The sequence below is a fragment of the Myotis yumanensis genome, unplaced genomic scaffold, assembly GCF_028538775.1.
Source record: "Myotis yumanensis isolate MYYU_CA2020_CCGP unplaced genomic scaffold, mMyoYum1.0.hap1 SCAF_2, whole genome shotgun sequence".
Taxonomy (NCBI): Eukaryota; Metazoa; Chordata; class Mammalia; order Chiroptera; family Vespertilionidae; genus Myotis; species Myotis yumanensis.
In genome coordinates this window covers 135,671,645-135,687,720 of record NW_027223753.1, presented here as the reverse complement: position 1 = coordinate 135,687,720, position 16,076 = coordinate 135,671,645, and the positions used below count along the sequence as shown (strand labels likewise).

The 16,076-nt window shown below is 35.6% G+C and overlaps 1 protein-coding gene across 4 annotated transcripts in view; it reads right to left on the bottom strand.

Moving 5' to 3' along the window:
* The window catches only part of EPHA6 (EPH receptor A6), a 945,921-nt gene that overhangs the window by 843,009 nt on the left and 86,836 nt on the right, over window positions 1-16,076 (bottom strand). For all 4 annotated transcript variants that reach the window (XM_070406043.1, XM_070406044.1, XM_070406045.1 and 1 more), the window contains exon 2: window positions 12,793-12,857. In XM_070406043.1, the coding sequence (XP_070262144.1) occupies window positions 12,793-12,857 (65 nt within the window). The remainder of the gene's footprint in view (window positions 1-12,792; window positions 12,858-16,076) is intronic.

Genomic DNA, 16,076 nt, shown 5'->3' with positions numbered 1-16,076 from the left:
TTCAGCGAGAGTACAAACCTGGCAAGCTCTAGAAGATGGCTAACAGCAGTTTTTTTCTGCTCTCTTAGAACTCTTTCTTACTTGCACATCACTTTGGTTTTTTCATAGCCCCTCTGCTCTAATCCTTTTCCATGTGTTTTTCAGGGTATCTTTATGGCAAAGGTTTCTGGTAGCTACTTTTCCTTGGATCTTAGCTTAGGAATCCTGAATTCTTAAAGAGGAATCTGACTGGATTAGACATTTATGGAAATCATACATGAGAGGTTACAGGTAGCTCAATGAACTGGATATATTTTGACCATGTCTCCACCTCTGTCCCAATTAAGAGATGGTTGAGGGAGCAGAGCATTGTGGCATTAACCATAACAGATATCCCTCAACAAAGCCTCTTGGTCAATTTACTTAGAAGAAGGTGTCAGAACGATGAGCACTCTAGCATTTCTAAAACACTGATTTCTACAAGGGCATTTTCTGGATTGGACTACTTCATATTATAAACTTAATTAACTTATAGTCATTAACAGATATGTATAAAGACATAGTCATTAAAAGTGAGGTACAAAGAAATAAATCCAAAAGGAACACAGTAAAGGAATATTTATTTTCTAAGCGAAAAAATATCAAAACAATCTAAACATGCACCAAATATCTTTATGCCACTGACTAAACAATAGTGCTTAATAATTAACCATCCTCAGTGTGAAATATCTTTTGGTCTTCATAGATGAATTAACGTTTTCAACACTTTTAAATAACCACATTTTTTACACATATTTGTCATTATAATTTACATTAAGACTGCGTTTGAACAATCTTATAGGCTATTTTACAGCCTCATCGTATCAATCACAATTTTGAAAATCAAGCAATGGTTATAGGTATACCGAATGGGTAAAAATCCTGACTTTGGGACGGAGATGACCCTGGATTTAATACCAGTTCCTTTAGGTAATGTCACCACAAGCTCAGGCAGGTTATGTAACTTTTCTCAGGTTTAGTTGTTTTATCTATAAAATGGTGCTAATAATATGTACAACAAATAGATATTAGGATTAAATGAAAAAGCACGTAAAATGCTTAAGCACAATTCTTACTGCAGACCCATGAAACATTCATAAATTGAATATTCTGAGACAGGAATTTACATTAGCTCCCTGTGAAGCCAAAATACATACGTGGAATTAAATTTCCAAGAGCTCCTGGAGTGTCAGGGTCTACTCCACCTGCATAACACAGGAAAGCTCAGAAGTCTTCCCTTATTGATTGGTAAAGAACAATAGCAGCAATGTCATATAAAGCAAAGCATAAAAGCTTGATTAAATTTTTAGATTAAATGGACTTGAAAATAGAGCCAACTGCTACTGATAGTGATCAAAGTGAAGAGAAAAAAAAATAAATCCAGAGTTAATTGCATAAAAACAAAAGAGTAAGAAAAATTAAGTAAAATTATCATTTATTAAACTGTCTAAGCAGTGTTTTCAGCATACACATACACACACACACACACACACACACACACACACATATATATATGAAATGCAAAAAAAAAAAAAAAAAGAACACAAAACATTGAAATATGCCAGAGCATTTTGTTCTTAAAAAGGTGTGCCTTCAGGAGAAACTTTACCAGAGCCTAATCTTGCTGGTGTCTTATCAGAGCCTAATCTACTTGAGGGAAGGAAAATACCCAACTTCAGCCTTCTCTGCATAAGAGGAGGGAAATACTCAACTTCAGCTCTTCTGGCTATCTTGTCCCACCTAATGGGAGGAAAGTCAGCTGAGAAGCACTTTGAGGTTCACAGTCCAGGGGCACAGGCTCACCAAAAGACTGAGACCTAATCCTAGAACAACAGAACACTTGCCCTCCCCTCACACCTCACCATTACATTACTAAAGGCCTATTTATCACATTTCCTTTTAACCAGAAATCATCTCCAATTTTGATTAAAAATGACAGCCCAAGTGCCCATCAGTAGATGAATGGATTAAAAAACTGCGGTACATTTACACAGTGGAATACTGATCTCTTACCCTGTGAGACAGCATGGAGGGACCTGGAATGAATTATGCTAAATGAAATAAGCCAGTCAGAGAAAGAAAAATATCATATGATCTCACTTATATGTGGAATCTAATGAACAAAATAAACTGATAAACAAAATAGATCCAGAGACATTGAATCACACAACAGACTGATGTATTTCAGAGGGAAGGATCCGGGGTGGGGGGGGGGGGGTGGAAGGAGAGATTAACAAAAGTACTTACATGCATATATGCATTACTCATGGACACAGACAATAGTGGGGTGAAGGCCTAGGGGGGGAGTGGGAAGGGGTCAATGGGAGGGGGGAAGGGGGTAGTTGTAATGCTTTCAACAATAAAATACATTTTTTGAAAAAGAAACATTCAAAAAAATTACAAGGCATACTAAAAGACAAAAAACAAACCAAAAAAGAACCTGAATACTGTTTGAGGAGATTGAAGAAGCATCAGAATCAGAGTCAGATATGGCAGGGGTGTTGGAATTACCAGATCAGCAATTTGGAAACACAAAACAAAACTATGATTAATGTGCTAACAGCTCTAATGGATAAAGTAGACATGTAAGAAAAGATAAACAATGTAAGCAGAGAGAGAAATCCTAAGAAAGAATAAAAAAGAAATGTTAGAGATCAAGAACAATGTAACAAAAACAATGGACTCATTAATAGATGGCATGATGGAGGAAAGAATCTGAGTTTCTGAATATGACAACAGAAACTTCCACAACTAAAACACTGTTTCTTTGAAATGTGAAACAGTATGATTGAAATTAACATAATGGATATTTAGAAAACTACCACATATGTTGTAAAGTTTCTCTAAAGAAAACTAGATAATCAGTTTTTAAAATAACTAAAACAATCCATTTTAACACAAATGATCACTGAAGTTTATATTTTCAGAATTCAAACATATATAGCGTTGAATGAGTTCAATGTATTGTAAAATGAAAGAAATACAATACTGGTGTCTGCAACTAGGATAAATTAGTCTTACTGTATTGTTAGCAACTGAAGGTGTTCATTTCCCTGCGCTCAACAAAGCCTAATAAAACATGAACAGGAGTTTGCAGCCAAGAAAGTAAGGATTTCATAAGGAGATTGCACCACGCCTGGAGTCACAGGTAGCTCATGCTCAAACATCTGGCTCCCCAATGGCTTCCAGAGGATGGGTTATATAGGGAGAAAGATCATTAATCATAGTGACTAATAGAGATGGTATTGTGGTCTCTACTGACTGCTAAGATAGAGAGTAATTGGTCAGTGCAATTGGTCCTGATGTCAGCCATGAAGTTGTTCTGTCCAATTTTACAATAATTTGTTCTGTGGGATCGTTCTGCTTTCCTGGATCTAGAGCTAAATCATAGCTGAGGCCAAGATATTATGTTTAGTTTGACTGAAAACTCTTCTCAATAGTCAACAGACTAAGGACCTTGTTTCTGAGACTACTGGATGCTGACCAGAACCTCAATGTCCTGAGGGCTTAATGATTAAGCAAGGGAGAGGCAAGTGGATGAGTCAGGGTGATAGGTGAGGCCAGTTTGAGTCAAAGGGAAAAATATCAAAATAAAAGACCAGATTAAAGAAAGTAAGGTTTCTGCAAGGTTACAGTATGAAATATAAAAAGTATAACACAATAGAAATTAATTACTAGTAGATATTCCATTGTCGGTCATAAATACATTCTATTTTGATTTTTCAGCTTTGCAACAGTGATATTGGAAAATGATGGGCTTTAATTTATAGAATAAAGAATCTTTCTACTCAGTTTACCTCTAATATAGGCCTCTTTTATTATAAAAATGTATAGTTTTCATTATAAAAATTATTTACTTGGTAAATTAGTATAACATTTAAAAATTTTAACATTTAATTAAATAATTAGAAATTAAGTATGCATATTACACTTACACCTTTTACTTAGACATGAATGACTTGTATCCTTCCTTTCCTAAATATCTCTGGGTAAATTTACTAATTCTAATTCACTATGTTTAACACATAAAATCACACATCTTGCATGATTTTGCATTATTCAAACCATGATGATCATCTAAGTCACAGCATACAAGATATACATATAACATGCTATTTAAAACCAATATCTGGCACCTGAGAAATACAAAGTTTTCCGAACTCTAAATTGTTGTGATTGATAAAAAACGAAATTAATATCCAATAATATTTTTTCTAGTAACATTCAGCAGGTCATTTGTACTTCACTGTTGAAAGTTTGATTTTGAATATTGGCATGCCTATGTCTATGTCCATTATGACTTTGTACAAAGATCTGATCTACCTACCATGTGTACATTAAGAATAAGCTTTTAAAACTTAACTACCTCTTAGTTGCCAAAAGAGAAGAATGGAAAAAAAATACCTGAGACAAAACAAATCTTTCATTTTCTTGCTAAAAATATTACTATGAATAAAAATAAATGGTGAAAGTCTATCAGGTGAGTTCATGAAGTGCTTAAAAATTATGTTCTTTTCAACAATATTAAGTATATGTAATTTTAGGTATAAATTAAATAAAATCTTATGTAATTATTATTATGAAATGCTGTGTTTCAATGGTCAGATTTCATCCAGGTATAAGTACCTTTATTAACCAGTATGGGGCTTAATAAGCAGGTCACTTATCTTTTCTATTACAATATCAAAATTAAAAAGCCACACTGCTGTTACATTTTTAGAAGTATCAAATATAATTACTAAAGCTCAAAGGAAAAATAACAGTTTTTAATAATGAAATCTTTATTTATATTATCAAATCTTTTATTTTTCTGGGTATCAGCAGTTACTTTTTATTAGTTAGAGTTAATATTGAGCCAAGAAGCCCCAACATGACATATCCCCTGCTATGTAGTATAGAATGGGCCTGAGATGTAATGGGTAGTAAGAGTTTTTAATATAACATTTAACTAGAGGCCCTCTTATTGTAACTGTATTTTTCTCTTTTATCTACAATGTTACATATTGCCTAAAACTACATAAAATAAATGAAAATATCAAAAGAAAGTTAAAGGAGACATATATAATACTCTTTGTAATACTTTAAGCAATAAAACAATTTAAAAAAAAGAAAGTTAAAGTTTCAATAAAATTTATATAATTTTCCTTCATACATTTGCAGACTACAATAACAAATTCAGGATACACACACACACATATGTACAAAGTTACTGCATGATTATTATATTTTGTGTTTCTTTTTTTCTCATTAGAATTAGACCGGCATAACTTCTTAAAAACTAGCTCTCCTTCCCAGGAAATTAAAATGGAAATAGGTCCTTCAGTTTTCTGCAGAGTAAGATTTAGTATTAACCAGTTATTAGTTATTCATAGCAAAAAAAAACATCCAGAGCATATGTCTGCTCTTAATGTTAGTGAAAACACTTCTTCAATATGCATTTATAACTTCTACGGGGCTATGTAAAAATTTTATTCAGGTGACATTCTTTCATTGATTATCATGGAACTATTAGCTACTCTGCTAGATCCTCATAATTTTATTCTTAATGTAGTATGTTGACAAATAAAGGATGGAAGGGACACAGAATAAAGTTCTTAAGAGTTCTGAATTATCTCTCTATATAAAATCCTAATAAACAAATAGACTGAATGGCACAACAACCGAACTGAACAACTGAACAACCAGTCGCTATGACATTCACTGACCACCAAGGGGCAGGTGAGAAACATGGCGGGCATCAGCAGCAGTCAGCAGAATACAGAACATGGCAGGAATCAGCCACAGCAGGATGGTGGAGCAGGTGAGCAGGGGCGTGAGACCAAGGCAGGGCACTGGTTGCTGTCAACGGGGCAAGCCTCTAGTGGTTACTGAAAAGTCTTTGCTCCTGTGTGCTGTGGTCCCACCTGGTGCTCAAATCTGCTGCCAGCATCAGCCCCGCTTGCACCTGCCGCTGGCACTGGAGCCACTGCTTGCACCCACTGCCGGCGCCCGGTACCGGTCCCAATTCCTCGGTGCTGTCAGCGGGTGTGAACAGTGCCTGCCGGCCCCAATTGCCCCTGGGGGCTTCTCCACCTCTCCCTGCTCCTGAGGGGTGATTGGGGCAGCAGCTGCCGCTCACACCTGCTGCTGGCATCAGCCCCAATCGCTATGCGCCGTCAGTGGGTGCAAGTGGTGCAAGTGGGAGCGGTGGTGGTGGGAGCGAGGCTACCAGCAGAGAGGAGATAGGGGGTCATGATGGGAGGGCCTAGATGGGGATATGGAGGATGGACCAAGACACACCCCTGTGCCCACCGCAGCCTCGAGGCCCACAGTTCCTTTTAAGGTGCACGAATTTGTGCACTGGGCCCCTAGTGTAGACATATAATTTTTGACATTAGACAGTAAGAGCACAAAGTTAAGAAGTATGAGTTAATGCCCTGACCGGTTTGGCTCAATGGATAGAGGGTTGGCCTGTGGACTGAAAGGTCCCAGGTTCAATTCCAGTCAAGGGCATGTACCTTGGTTGCGAGCACATTCCCAGTGGGGAGTGTGCAGGAGGCAGCTTATTGATGTTTCTCTCTCATCGATGTTTCTAACTCTCTATCCCTCTCCCTTCCTCTCTGTAAAAAATCAATATAATATATTTTTTAAAAAAGAATGAGTCAAATTCTCTGTTGTATTCATTCTGTTCTGAAACCAAGCTTTAACCACTATACAAATATAATTATTCAATATACTGTTTTCAGTATATCAATACAGTCATACACCATATGACAACATTTTGGTCAACAATGAACTGCATATACATGACAGCAGTCCCATAATATTTTAATGGAGCTGAATTTTCTGTAAGAAATGGAAGGATATGTGTTTCAGGAGGAATTTTTTTCCCCCGACAGAAGCAATATCTGTGAGACTTGATAAAAGATTCCCTCTCGCTCACACAGCTCAATTTTGAGAGCACAAATTATATCACGGTCAGGCAGCCACTGACCTGTTTCAGCACAGAGGAGCCTGTCCCCCCAGTGCACCATATTCAGAAGGAGTTAGAGCCCTTCCAGACCTAGCTTGATGACCTCAGAGAACATTGTTGTAATTTCTTTGTTAAGAACCTGAGATCCTGCACAAGGACACAGCCTCATAAGAGCTACCCTGAGAAGTATTACATGCCACTGCCACTTTAGTAAGAGTTTTCTGTGGTAGTTATAGCCAGCCTGACCCTATACTTTGGAAATATTTTCAGGTTGAATGATATAAAGCATAAACAAGATTGATTTCTTCTATCAATATAACGCCAGAGAGAACCTTTTGTGCCAGATAGGATCAATGGAACCAAAATCAAATCTCTAAAGCCAAAAGACTACATCAGTTCTATACCTTCTCTATGTGAAACTCTTTTTTTATGCTTTTATGTAAACCTCCTTGTTAATGAATACCACAGTTTCCTAATCCGACCACTGCTCCAACATGCAGTATCCAAAACCCCACTGCTGTGACAATCCCCCATGTTCCTGCATCTCTCCATCTTGATTTCTTATTCCTAGCAATCCTCAGACCACCTTTCACTCCTTCCAACCGTCACTATTTAAGCGATCTATGCCTCACTCAGCCAGGTTCTCCTGGATATTTCCAAGCATTCAACCCACATCCCTGTCTAAGGAGCACTGCTGATAAGTTTGATGTGCTATTTCTGACCCTGTCAGAAGGAAGCAGGGACAGTCTTTGTAAAGTCTACAGCAGTGTAGGCCTTCATAGTCACTCAGCTCTCATCACTAACCCCTCAGACCAGCTTCTGTTTCTGGATCTCCATTCATGGTAAGTGCCTATACAGGTATTCCATTTTTTATCTTTTATACTATATTTTTGCTGTATCTTCTCTATATTGATGTTTACATATACAAATATTAGTTACCACTGTATTACAACTGCCTGCAGTATTTAGTACAGTAACATGGCATACAGGTGTATAGCCTAGGAGTAATAGGCTATAAACAATACAAGCCTAGGTGTGTAGTAGGTTACAATATCTATGTTTATAAGTGTGCTCTGTGTTGGTCACACAAGGACAAAATTGTCCAACTATGCATTTCTCAGAATGTATCCCCATCATTTAGTGATACTAAACTGTAATGTCATATCACTTATATTTTCAACATCCTTTCCTTAGGATTTTCCATGGTATCCTTCATTCCAAGGGTCTATTTTATTGCTTTAAACAAAGAAAATACTTCAAATTTTCTTTTGTTTGTTTAAGTGAATCCAGAAAGTTTTTACTTTTACTTATTGGCACTGAGGTAAACACTATCTAGATCAATTAAGGCAGTGGTTCTCAACCTGTGGGTCGCGACCCCTTTGGGGGTCGAACGACCCTTTCACAGGGGTCGCCTAAGACCATCGGAAAACACATATATAATTACATATTGTTTTTGTGATTAATCACTATGCTTTAATTATGTTCAATTTGTAACAATGAAATTGGGGGTCACCACAACATAAGGAACTGTATTAAAGGGTCGCGGCATTAGGAAGGTTGAGAACCACTGAATTAAGGCATTTAAAATCCAAGTCTTCCACAATATTACTTGGCCTATGATCACAGTCTTATTTCTCACCACATTCCCCGACTCCAGCCACACAAATGATTCTTTTTTTAAAAATATATTTTATTGATTTTTTACAGAGAGGAAGGGAGCGGGATAGAGAGTTGGAAACATCCATGAGAGAGAAACATCGATCAACTGCCTCCTGCACCCCCCCTACTGGGGATGTGCCTGCAACCAAGGTACTTGCCCTTGACCGGAATCGAACCTGGGACCCTTCAGTCCACAGGCCGATGCTCTAGCCCAGTGATGGCGAACCTATGACACGCGTTTCAGAGGTGACACTCGAACTCATTTTTTTGGTTGATTTTTCTTTGTTAAATGGCATTTAAATATATAAAATAAATATCAAAAGTATAAATCTTTGTTTTACTATGGTTGCAAATGTCAAAAAAATTCTATATGTGACACAGCACCAGAGTTAAGTTAGGGTTTTCAAAATGCTGACACGCTGAGCTCAAAAGGTTCGCCATCACTGCTCTAGCCACTGAGCCAAACTGGTCAGGGCACAAATGATTCTTAACATTCCTAAAACTTAATCCATACATTTAAAATTTATATGTTTTTCCTCAAAACATTCACTTTGCCACAAAGTTGATTTCTATCCTCTCTTCTAGCCCACATGTGATTCTTTCACAGTTTATTAGAAAGAGCTGATAAGTTACATCCTTACTACCAATTTTCCTGGGTCAGAATTAATTAATTAATCCCTCTCTTTATTATTTCTCAAAAGAGTATTCAAAACTACCTGAAGACACTTTCTTTGGACTTATGATTATGTAGAATTATCTCTTTATAAGACTCTTTTAGGATAGAAGAAAACTGTTTTAAGCACTCTAAAAGTTACTTGGCATGAAGAGCATAAAATAGACTTGTTAAATGAATTATGAACACTGATTAAAATAAAGTATATTTAAAAGCTGGCACAAATAAGTTTTCAAGTAAGCATTTCAAAAAATAAATATGTTTTCTTTTCCTGTTTTCAGGCCTAAAAAGTCATTTGCTCAAGACTACTCATCTATTTCCTATATCCACTAACCTCCTACTCAAATAACCATCAACGGTTTTGTTCACAGGCACATAGTGAATGCCTACTCCTGCAACTATACTGGAACGATACTACTGGTAAAATGACTATTTTAAATAAAACAAACAAACAAAAACTCAGGAAATCATTTACTAAATTACTTATATTTTATATAGCACTTTATATAATTTCAAAAACATCTTAGTTCAATTCTTTATAAAAATAAAAATTTATCAAAAAGTTCTTAGGAAATACTTTATTCAGAGAGATACAAAATAAACTTTATATAATAAAATTGATAAATATATCATAAAGTTGTCTTTTCTGCCCATGATATTTTTGTAAAACCAACTGGATTAGTTGCCTTAAACTAAAGGCAACTTTAGTTTAAACTGCCATTCAAATTAGCATGGCTCAATCAACCCAAGAACCTGAAAAAATATACAATTTTAAAGAGATATAATTATAACTTTAATATACAGAAATAAATTGTGGCTTAAATGCTATAAATTGATTAACAATGTCCATAGATTTTAAATTATTTAATCAATATTGATGTCTAGATGATTCCCATTCTTGCAATATTTAGCAGCCTTTTTTTTTCAAAGTTCTTTATCCTTACTGACTACTCCCATCCTTGTTTTAACCTATCAGTAGCATTAAGTAAAACTCCATTATTGTCATTAAGCTGTTTTCTTCATTAAAATAAAAATTAAGTTGCATATTTTCTTTAAAACTTGCTATGTGATCTACTTTAAAATATGTTCATGTGATGTGTCCCCACTTTCAAGTTTTCCTACTGTTAACACTTGCTATTTATGAATTTTTATTTGGCAATAATCTAAAATAATACAGCCTCCTATTCCAACAGTGATATTCTAAAGTAATTGAGTATTCAATTTACATTTTAACATATAAATCAAAGTGTTATTTTTCCCTCTGTAGACTACAAAATGGCCATTGGCCTTTATCTTTAAATTGTAGAATCTTAGAAGAAATAAAAAGCACCTAGCTGTGAAATTACCAACAAGATTAGGATATGTATGGCTTTGCATTTTTGCTGTACTACTTCCTAGCACTGTAACCTTGTAAAAGATATTTAATGTATCTGAGTCTTAATTTCTACATCTTTCAATAGTGGAAAATCTGTACTTGATTTATATGATTGATGTAACATGCTTTGAACAAAGCCTACCATATGGTAAATGCTCAATAAAATTTAACCAACTTTTCCTCCTTATTCTATCATATTTTTTTCCTATTGTATCTCCTTCACCTCTTCTTTCTTTCCTCTTAATGATCCTTGGCTGGTGTTCGAAATGCACATCTCAGGCTAACAGTTTATTTATCAAGGAGAGAAAAGAAATCTAAATCAATTTCACAAATACCACAAATAAGTATTTGGCCTTTCATGAAGTGGCCGATGTTCCTCTCCAGTAGCCGTGCCAAGGTAAAGATACAGGCCTCAGAGTCAGAAATAGCTTATTTTTAATTAAAGACCATCATTCACTATAGGGTCACTGTGAAAATAAAATGTAAATTTCTTAGTGCAGTAACTGGCAAATAGAAAACTATGAAGTAATATCTATGATAAAATCATCACAGTAAGTGTATTTGTAACTCTGTAAGTCCTGTGTCCTAGTTACCAGTTTGCTCAGAAATGTGGCCTGACCAAGCCAAACACAATCACTAGAGCAGGGGTATATCTCCTGATCCCCACATGATTCTTCAGCTATGACTATATGAGGACAGTAATAATAGGATCTCTAATGTGTGTGGGGGGGTTTTTTGGTCTTTTTTTCCCAGAAAATAAAAATTAGGGCTTCTATATTAATTACTTATAAGTTCTTATAGGTTATTCTGTATAAGAACTGATACAGAGATATTTATTATCTTAGAAGGTTTCTAGGAAAAAAATTTAATTTACTTCTTGAAAGTAACTTTGATAAATGTGACATACTTGATACACACAAGACATACTGATGTTTACTCATTTTAATGGAAAGAAGATAATGAAGGTTGAAGCATAATCTTAATTTAAAAATATATTTCTCATAAATGATTTGATAAAGAGCTCGCAGAATAAAAAGAAATTTTCAGGAAAAATAAATAAAATCAATCTATAAAACAAATAAAAAACAGCCTGTTAATCAAAAACAGGAAGATTTAACTCTTCATATGAATTTTTAGATGAAAATACACATGTTTAATAATTAACTTTTGAATAACTGTTGGTATAAAAAGACAAATTCAAGCAGCAATATTTGAATAATTCTAAAATAATAAAACCTGTTTGGGTCAACTTCTCCTTTCAGATTTAAATTTGTAGATGTAATGGAAGAAGCAATGTAAAATTATCAAGAATGTGGATAAATGAGAAAAAAAACAAATTTTAAGAAAAGAAAGAAAAGCTAACCCAACTATACCTGAAGACAGTTGACCACCTCCATTATTAAAGTTGTTTAAACAGACAAAACTAACAATGCACAAAGCTTCACAAACCACCCTTTTATTTTAGCTTAAAATAAAAATGTAGAAACATATTGCAATGTGAAAATAATGCAAAATACATCAAAACATAAAAATCAATTACAAACAAAACTAAAATAATGTTAATACCTGAAAAATTGTACTTTGTAAATTATGCATCCTTGTAAGTATTTCAAAAGGAACTACTCCTAGATTTAAAAAAACAACAACAACAACACCTAATCATAATGTATCTTTTTGCCAACTTCAAAAAATACAGTAGACTCATAGCTTCTAATAAAAACCAAATTGTTAATATCTGTGAAATCCACTTATGTTATGGTAATTTAAAATTTGTTTATGCACAAATACTCACTGAGGTTACCAAACTTCATAACATATATACAGAAAAGTGTCTTAAATATACAAATAGAAATTTATTTCTAGAGAAAATATTTATGAAATATTCTAGTATTATTCTGTATAAACACTATGTTAAAGAACAGTTACTAATTTAGAAGAAACAAATATGTTTTACATATTATTCCCACTTCTAATTGTAATTTAATCTCTTCTATATGATTTAAGTTATATGCTAAAATGTATACCACATAGAGTCCAAAACCCACCATTCTTTCATATTACAACAGATCCTAAATATCTAACAAGGATGACAATTTTTAAAAGATATTCACTTACCCCATTTAATGGATATGTTTTCCATCCTAGCTCTCCCAGCACAGTTGTTGTATCAAGCAACACAACTGCAATTAAATAAACAAAAAACGCATAAATATCTCAAATCTTACTATTACTCACTACATTAGCTTTAGTAAGTTGTATTAGTTTAAATTATTTATATATAGTAAGTATTTATAAGTAATGATAAAATACGTGAGGTGGTTATAAGTTAATTTTAAAATATGTAATTTGTGTATAACAACGCTAAATGAAACAATTTAATAACAAAGTCATTCTTAATAGCTGTCTTTCACATAGAAGCATAGAACAAATTGTGGAATCTCAGAGAGAAGACAGGGGAAGGTGGGTGGGTGGATGGGAAGAGATCAACCAAAGAACTTGTATGCATCTTATCTAATCGTATCTAATAAAAGAGTAATATGCAAATTAACCATCACTTCTAGACAAAGATGGCAGCACCCACTGCCAATAAGGAGGGAATATGCAAATTGACACGACAATGATGGCAGTGCTGGCCAGAGCCACAGAGCCAAGCCAGCCGGAGAGCGGGCACAGGAGGCTTGGCTTTCTCTCCGGCCAGCTTGGCTTCCTTGGTCACCGCAGCTGGCTCCGTGGCCGCCACCCAGACAAAGCCATAGTGGCAGGGCCGAGGCAGAGGCAGTAAGGGGCGATCATGCCAGGAGGGGAGAGCAGTTGGGGGTGATTAGGCCAGGAGGGGAGGGTAGTTGGGGGCAAGCAGGCCGGCAGGGGTGGCAGTTGGGGCGAGCAGGCAGGCAGTGGGGGGCAGTTGGGCATGATCAGGCCAGTGAGAGGGACAGTTTGGGGCAAGCATGCTGGCAGGGGGGAGAGTTGGGGGTGAGCAGGCAGGTGGGGGAGCAGTTGAGGGTGATCAGGCCAGTGGGGGGGCAGCTGGGGACAAGCAGGCTGGCAGGGGGGCAGTTGGGGGCAATCAGGCCAGCAATGGGGGGCAGCTGGGGGTGAAAAGGCCAGTAGGGGGGCAGTTGGGGGCGAGCAGGCTGGCAGGCAAGTGAGCAGTTAGGAGCCAGCAGTCCCGGATTGTGAGAGGGATGTCTGACTGCTGGTTGGACATCCCCCAAGGGGTACCAGATTGGAGAGGGTTCAGGCCGAGCTGAGGGACACCCCTGCCCCCGTGCATGAATTTCGTGCACCAGCCCACTAATATATGCATACCCCATGAACACACAATATTGTGGTGAAAGCCTGGGGCAGGGGGTGGAGGCAGGCTAGAAAAGGTCAATGGGGGGAAAAGGAGACATATGTAATACTTTCAACAATAAAGTTTTAATTTAAAAATTTTAAAAATAAAATAGCCATCTTCTAAAATTGATAAAATAACCACCTTTGCTTCTCTCTCCTTTCATATATGGTCCTTCTATACCACATTAAAAAAAGACTGTATTAAAGCAGGCTTCTTTATTTTCTTTCTGTTATTAAATGCTCTTATATATTATTGGCAAAGTATGAAAACAATTCTTATGAATAAATTCGAGATCTTTAAAGCATAGATTACATTGTTACTGTATTTGCCAGATAGTATACTTACTACTGAGGGAGGCAAAAACAAAAATAAAAAACACACATCATTTTCCTGACCAAAAGTAACTCATAATCTGATGGCAAATATGAAAACAAATAATTAAAATATATTCTGTTAAATTCAAAACTAAACGATTGATTATATGATAGCCTAGCAAGTAAGTAGGCTAATGCTGGCAAGGCAGGTCTCAGAGGATTTAACAAAGGAGATGCTATTTGAGCTGGGCTAGGATGAGGGGTCTTCATCAGATGTGATAAGCAACAAATATTTGTTTTTCATTTAGAATATCTTCTATAAAATAACTGAGCTATAACTCAGTTCTCAGTTGCTGGAACAGGGACCAGGGGTGGGAATTATTTCCAGTGAAGAAGGAGGACAGAAATGAGGGAGGAAAGCAACAAAGATTAACTGGGGAGGAATCTGCAGAGTTTACAGCAGGGAAATGCTTGGGGTTCATGATTCAGCAGATCATTATTTTTAACTACTTACTACCTCCAATTCCCCCAGACACCAGTAGTCCATGGACCACACTTTGAGAAACAATGCTTTACCATCTCATTATGACTTTTAGTCTTCATCTAGTTAAGAAAGTGGGGTTTATTTGTTGCCTTTTTGTAGTTTAAAAAATTGCTATTAGGGGTATGTTACTTGGTATCTGCTGTTTAGTGTCTATTGTAAACATTTTGTCATTTTTCTTATTTGAATCACTATGATACGTTGATTTAAAATATAAAACCATGTTTAAATTTCTGGGATAAACTCTATTCATTGCAGAATATTCTTTCAGTACTCTTAAAATATATTTACTAAACTTTTATAAAACTGAGCTATAATTCCTTAGTTCATTTTTACTGTGGAAAATCTCAAACATATTTTAACATGTAGAGAAAACAGTACATTGGACCCACATGTAGTCATCATTCGGCTTCAATAATTACCAACATGGCCAATCTTATTTCATGTTTACTATTCTCCCACTTCAAGATTTCTTTGAAGAAAGTTCCAGTAATCATATAATTTCATGTGTAAAAATTTCAGTATATATTTCTATCATAAAGATTTATTTTATATATAACTACAATATCTTAATAAAGTACTGAAAGTAGTAATCCCTTAATGTCATCAAGTAGCTAGTGTTTAATATTCTTAGTTTCTCAACTTCTTTAACAAAAAATCAATATCTAATAAGTACTATAAATTACAGTGAATGGACATTCCTTTTAAAGTGTTTTTTTTTTAATCAATAGCTTTTCCTATTATATTTTTAGTTAGATTTATTGAGGCATGATGTACTACTAATAAAGTTCACCCATTTTAAATGTACATTTCTATGAATTAAGACAAACCCCTACATCTATATAACCAACTCTATAATCAAGCTATAGAAAACACTCATGACCTCCAAAATTTCCTTTGTGATCCTTTATAGCAGTGGTTCTCAACCTGTGGGTCGCGACCCCCTTGGGGGTGGAACGACCCTTTCACAGGGGTCGCCTAAGACCATCGGAAAACACATATATAATTACATATTGTCTTTGTGATTAATCACTATGCTTTAATTATGTTCAATTTGTAACAATGAAATTGGGGGTCACCACAACATGAGGAACTGTATTAAAAGGTCGCGGCATTAGGAAGGTTGAGAACCACTGCTTTATAGTGAGTCTCTTCCCCACCAAGCCCTTGGCAACCACTCATCTGATTTCTGCGCCAATGGTTCTGA